Here is a 6,637-nt window from a genome sequence, read left to right on the forward strand (position 1 = left end):
GCGTATTTGTATGACTAACTTCTTTTCTACAAGGTTGATTAGTAATTTTAATCTAAAATAACAAAATTTAATAATTTTATTACAAGTGATGTCATAGATAGGTTATTAGTGTTGTCAATGCCAGCGTTTTTAATTTTAAAGAGTTGTCAGTACACAAATTAATGAAAAGCTGATCCAACTTTATACGTCGTCGTGTGAGCGTAAATAGAACGTGTTAAAGTAATTTTGCCATGCTGTCGTTTTGCGAGTTCCATATCTTCATATCTCGTCATCGTCTTCCGTACTAATCGCGGAATTGCGTGCCGTCCTAACGCTTTGCTATCTTCAGAGCTTCGCGACTCGGGAGCCGTAAATTTCCCAAGTTTCATCAAATTTCCAGCTCCAGTTGAAAAATTCGACCTCTGAACAAATCGAAATTCGAAATTTAGGGCTTTGATTGGGGAAATGGCGATGCTTTTGGAGGATATTCTGAAGTCGGTGGAGCTCTGGTTAAAGCTAATCAAGAAGACCCACCCAGCCTTACGTGGACCCCAATCTCGATCCGGTTCTTCTAGTTCCGGGCATCGCCGGTTCGGTCTTGAACGCCGTCGATGAAGAGAGTGGTGCGGAGGAGCGCGTTTGGGTTCGAATCCTCGGTGCTGACTACATGTTCCGGACCAAGCTTTGGTCTCGTTTCGATCCTTCAACAGGTAAAATCGTTGAAAATTTTGAAACTTCTGGGAAGAAAATTTGGTGGCTTTGTGTTTGGTTGCTGAGGAAATTGTAGAGTTGGGAGAAAGTCTGCTATTTGTAATTACATGATGAAGTTTCCTGTCATTGATCATGTATATGGGTTGTCATATAGTTCAATTTAGTTTCTGAAGCTGAATTGTGTATAGTGGTTAAATATTAAGGTAGAAATATTGTTTCTTTTCGATTTACAAATACATAAAAAGGTCGAAAAAGTGAAATTTGAAGGCCAGCTCCGGCATCTGTTGGTTAACTTTTAAGGAATGTCAATTCGATTTATGTGTGTCGCGATGCGCCCTTCCTGCAATGGTGTACGGCAGGGCACAAATACACATCAGCTCTAGCTCGAATTGTTTGGAAAGCTTTCAAATGCATTGGTCAGTAGTCATGTAGTAAGCATGCTTGCAGTCCCTCACGTGCATATAGGAAAGTCGGTTTTCGATTGGAATGATATGAATGCATTTTATATAGTTACGCATATGCTTCTGTGGAACAATAGAAATAATGATCTGTTTGTTAGACAGGCAAAACTGTGTCTTTGGATCCAAACACAAGGATAGTGGTTCCTGAAGGTAGATATGGACTTGAGGCAATCGACGCCTTGGACCCTGACATGGTATGAAGCATAACTACTTAAAGAAGCCAACCTCGATTTTCTATTGTTTTTTTCTTATGCATGATTTATATTATCGATTTCTTTTGAGGTTTCCTTGTTTCTTCTCGCTTCCTCATGTATTGGTCAGCTTTACTTTTCATAATTTTAACTGCAAATTTTTTGCTCCTTTCCTTGTTAATTTGCTACACCAAATGAAACTCCTTTTCTTCCCAACTAAAATCTAGAACCTTCAAATAACCATCCACTGAGTCTCAGATTTTTTTGCTTTCTAGAAATTGTGGAAGCTCTTTCTTTGGCTTTTTATTTGTTATAAGTAGATGATTCAGTACATGCCAAACTGATATAGTAGGATTTTAGTGAAAAGTTAAAATAATAATTGAAACTTATCATAATTTGGTACAGTATTTAATGCTTATATTTCTTATTTTTGGAACTCTGATCTCATTGATTCTTGAGTAGTTTTCTGGAAGTGAGGTTGAAAGGTTGAACCAATGATAAAATTATGTTGATGGTTTGTCTCATGCAGGTCATTGGACAGGAGTGTGTATATTATTTCCATGACATGATTGTTGAATTGACCAAGTGGGGTTTCCAAGAGGGAACGACACTTTTTGGGTTTGGTTATGATTTCCGCCAAAGCAACAGGTATCTGGTTTATTTGAATGCCACTTAAAGTCCCAAAGATTTATTTGTGAAGGGTATGCTTTGTTTAGGTAATCACCGTGGTCAAGGTTTTCAATATGGTTATGCTTTGTTTTTGTTTAGGTTGCAGGAGACATTGCATCGCTTAGCTGCAAAACTAGAGGCAGTGTATAATGCTTCTGGAGGGAAAAAGATAACCATCATAACTCATTCTATGGGGGGCCTTCTAGTGAAATGTTTCATGTGCTTGCATAGTGATGTAAGGCGTCCAGTCTGCTTCTTAAGTAATAGTTATTCTTGTCCTTTTCTTATTTTGCTCAGGCTATCCCCTTTCCAATTTATTGAATCAAATACGGCTTAACAATATGGTCTAATTTGTGCGTTGCAATTTAAATCCTATAATTTGATGCCATTTGTTCACAGGTTTTTGAGAAATATGTGAACAAGTGGATTGCAATTGCTGCACCATTCCAGGGTAAGTAAGTGATCATGTGCAATTAGCATTTGTATAACAAAATGTAAACTGAAGTTTAGTTTGAAGTCAACCTCTAATAGCTTGTATAATCTCAGTTGTTATACTGCTCCTGATTCATTTGTAAAGCTTTAACCTTTAAGGTGAAGAATTAAACAAAAGCTAATTTGTGGCTTTTCATTGTCGTGCAGGTGCACCTGGATATGTTACTTCTACCTTTTTAAATGGAATGTCATTTGTTGACGGGTGGGAACAGAATTTTTTTATATCAAAATGGAGCATGCACCAACTGGTATGAGTCCATTTCTACGGGCTGTGGAATTTGAAACAAAAATGTAATCTTGTTACAGGATGAAGAAAGTTATTTGTTAAAAGAGAAAATATTTTAAATTAAAACAAAAAATAACATAATATGGTAGAAGTATATGATAGTAAAGCATTCACAAACATTTATTTCTTCTTTGCATTCATTTTTTTCTTATTGAGGTTTGTTGCAATTTTCCAGCTTATTGAGTGCCCATCAATATATGAATTGATGGCTTGTCTTGATTTTCAATGGGAACATCCTCCGCTTTTGGAAATGTGGAGAGGTAGGCCAGATGGTGATGAGAGATCTCAAATTATGCTAGAGTCTTACCCCCTGGTAGAGAGCGTCCAGATTTTTAAGGAGGCTCTTGCAAATAATACGGTAAGCGCCACCGTATATAATTTGGTGTTCCTTTAAAATGTAATTTAAAGTTAAAAAGTTTGCTTGCATGTTCCCTTCTCTCCCATGAGATGAGGTTGCTTGGTCTCTTCTCTCCTTCTGGATATCTTTATAAAGTGGTTTTCCTTTTATTGTACACTTGTATGGCTTATTTAAACTTACACTGCATGTTTTCGTAATTTCAGGTCAATTATAACGTTGAAGATATTCCCCTACCATTTAATATGGAAATCTTGAAATGGGCTAATGAAACACGCAAGATTATATCTCGGGCGAAACTTCCTCCTCAAGTTAAATTCTACAACATATATGGGATGAATCTCGAGACACCTCATAGTGTTTGGTAATTCCTCCATGAAATCTCTTAATAAAATCCTTCTGCTGCTTGCCTGCTATTTTGGATAATTGTAGGATAAAAGTTTCAGGTCATTCTAAAAACACCTCCAGATACGAATGTCTTTTATCATCGTGGCTTAATTTAACATCCAAGTCAACTACTCTGCAGCTATGGAAACGAGGAAACACCGGTCACAGATCTACAACAGCTACGCTATTTCCAGGTTATTATCTTTTAATGGAGGTGCTACCACGATATGTTTGTATGATTTTTTCCAGGAGATTACGATCACAAGGCCTAACTCATTTTTGCATTGAATCAGCCTACGTATGTATGCGTCGACGGTGATGGGACAGTTCCGGTAGAATCAGCTAAGGTATGTCGACTCCCCTGTCCGTACTCTTAACCGGTCTTCCACTCATTCAAATTTGTTTCGGTCAGTATGAGTTGCCAATGTTTATATTCTTCGCTCTCCTGTGAATTCCAGGCAGATGGTCTCGATGCTGTAGCAAGGGTTGGAGTCCCTGGCGAGCACCGAGGAATTCTTTGCGAGCGCCATGTGTTCCGGATACTCAAGCACTGGTTGAAGGTGGACCATGACCCGTACTACAACCCGGTAAACGACTACGTGATTCTACCCACTGCATTCGAAATGGAGAGGCACAGAGAGAATGGTCGAGAAGTAACATCTGTAAAAGAGGAGTGGGAAATCATCTCCGAATGCCAAGACGCCGATGAAAAGCCTGTGGTGAGTTCCGTATCGGTTTCGGACGCCGGAGCAGAGGCCTGCGCAACTCTCACTGTTCACCCTCGGAACGAGGGAAAGCAACATGTGGAGCTGAATGCTCGAAGCGTCTCGGTCGATGCATGAATATAAGAACAGAGGTGCATTGGATATTGCAGGTGCCTTTGTATATAAAACAAGATCATAAATTATAATTAATCCTCAAAAATAATTTTAATTAGAAGTTAAACATCTCCTAAAAAACTGTGAAGTTGGCAAAAAAAACTAAGATTAAACGGGAAACATAGATTAATTGAGGCTGCTGCTCTAGAACCTAAACTTGGTAAAGAACCACCGGTTCTTGCCGCTTTTGAACCGCTCCTCCAACCGGGCCTTTACTTCCTTCGCCGCCGCCACCTTCTTGTCCCGCGTCTGCAGCGAGTCGACGGTCGCCACCTCCTTGAGGTCGACGTCCAGGTTGTAGCGCGTGGGCATCACGTGCTGGTGGTTGACGAGCTTGATGAAGGCCTTGACCCGGGACTTCTTGGCCGTCTTCTTGGCGGAGTCCTTCCGGATCACCTTGCTCGGGTATTTGGCTATCCCGGCAACCAAACAGTGCCCGTACGGCCTGTCGCGCGTACCCTTGTCGAAGTTCTTTAGGATCACGGCCTTCCGCCCGGCGTACCGGCCCTGGAGGAGGAGCACCGCCTGGTTCTGCTTCAGAAAACTCACCATTTTCAAAAGAAAATTGGCGGCTGCACGGTGGAGGAGGAGCCACTGTCGTAGCGATTAGGGTTTATATTATGTACGGTCTTAGGTTTTTTTGGGTCAAATAATATGGGCCTAAAAAGGCCAAAATGCCAATGGCAGCGGAAGCCAGAAAGCCAAAATGATGATATAGTTACGGTCTCGGGTTTTTTTGGATAGTTATTATTTTTTTTAATTGGTTGGATGACAAATATTAATTGGATAACAAATATTAATTGGTTGGATGACAAATATTAATTGGTTGGGTGACATTACTGGGATTGCAAAAATAAATTTCTCCAACCCAAAGAGTCTAAAGACGACCCTATATAGAGACATTCTAGTAACATTCACTATCATGTGATTATATCAGTTTATTTATGTTAATATTGTCTATAAAACGCGAACTTATGCGATAAGGTTTTTATTTTTTTTTAACAAACAATATTATCAACACTAAAAGGGAGGGGGTGAGCTTAGCCACTACGGACTAGCAATAATATGGTTCAAACTCGTCTTTGAAGAGAATCGAATTTAAGAACTCTCACTTACAAGTGAAGAAAATCACTAGACCATAATACTAAGTAACATAATTAATGGAATTAGTGTTACTGTTTTTTTGCGTTATTTTGGTAATTTTCTGCGCCACTTGACTTTGTCAATCTTGTCATCCTTACGGTACTTAGACTTGTTGCATTGCAATTAGACACGAATGTTGCATTGCAATTAGACACGAACTCAGACAACAAACAGACTTGTGTGGCCGAGTCCGCAATGCAACATACGAAATCTCGCACTGTAACTTACCCTACATTGGCATATATATTTTTTGCTTGTTAATTAACTATTGCAAATCTTTGCACATAAGAGAATGTACTGCGGAATCAACATCGACAGAATTAAGGAAGTATTATTGAGGGACCGGTGGGTGCACGTACGAACCAGATACAAATCAATATAGTTACAAACAGTTCATAATCTTCTGAAATTAAGATTAAACTACTGCGCAGGGCAAGCAGCACAGGTCGCAGAGGCAGCAGCAAAACATGGCAGAACAACTGCAACATATACACATAAGAAATAGTTAGTTGCCAGAGAAATTAATTAATTAGGAGGATTAAGAGAGAATGTTTAATTACCATCCCGCCCAAAATCCACCACCTCTCTGTTGGTGATGAAATTTTGGTGGCTGTTGCTGCTGCTGATAGGGAGCTGTCTCTTGGGGGTATCCAGCTGGAGGTCCATCACTTTTCATAGGGTAATTAACTGGTGGTGCAACAACAACATACGGACCACCTTGAGTTATAGTACTGTATCCTTGCTGAACTTCTGGTGGTGGAGGGTACGACGGCGGCAGATGCCCTTGATATGCACCGGCCGGTGGAGGAAGGTATGAAGTGGGCGGAGCCTGATGATGATCATGGTTGTAGTGACTCATGGTAAAGATTTTACGAGAAAAATATTTGAATTTAGGGTTTTGAGAGAATGTTTATATCTCTGCTTAATGAAAAATCTTTTCTCGATTAATTATGATTAGCTTACAACACATGGTTTTATGTATATATATAACCGTTTTGTCCTTATAGATGTTTTTTCAAACTTGGCGGCCTTAAACGCGTGATTATCTGATGTTCAGTAGTTACCTCCATTTCAGTACAACGTAT

The 6,637-nt window shown here is 39.6% G+C and overlaps 2 protein-coding genes and 1 long non-coding RNA gene across 3 annotated transcripts; 1 reads left to right on the forward strand and 2 right to left on the reverse strand.

Moving 5' to 3' along the window:
- Positions 1-296: 296 nt before the first annotated feature.
- LOC103435274 (lecithin-cholesterol acyltransferase-like 4) lies at positions 297-4,470 on the forward strand. Its single transcript, XM_008373658.4, is given in 12 exon segments — positions 297-498; positions 500-689; positions 1,254-1,345; positions 1,872-1,990; positions 2,111-2,246; positions 2,411-2,462; positions 2,651-2,751; positions 2,965-3,147; positions 3,351-3,508; positions 3,671-3,725; positions 3,825-3,878; positions 3,990-4,470. Coding segments are annotated over 12 exon segments (1,578 nt in total). The 5' UTR covers positions 297-444; the 3' UTR covers positions 4,374-4,470.
- LOC139187468 (large ribosomal subunit protein eL27x-like) lies at positions 4,411-5,126 on the reverse strand. Its single transcript, XM_070822688.1, has one exon. The coding sequence runs from the start codon at positions 4,959-4,961 to the stop codon at positions 4,554-4,556; it is 408 nt and encodes a 135-aa protein (XP_070678789.1). The 5' UTR covers positions 4,962-5,126; the 3' UTR covers positions 4,411-4,553.
- Positions 5,127-5,863: 737 nt separating this feature from the next.
- LOC103435272 (uncharacterized) lies at positions 5,864-6,637 on the reverse strand. The gene is made up of 2 exons (XR_011581563.1): positions 6,113-6,637; positions 5,864-6,031 (listed from the first exon to the last, which is right to left on the reverse strand). It is a non-coding gene; the product is annotated as an uncharacterized lncRNA (long non-coding RNA).

Source organism: Malus domestica, chromosome 05 (assembly GCF_042453785.1).
Source record: "Malus domestica chromosome 05, GDT2T_hap1".
NCBI classification, from domain to species: domain Eukaryota; kingdom Viridiplantae; phylum Streptophyta; class Magnoliopsida; order Rosales; family Rosaceae; genus Malus; species Malus domestica.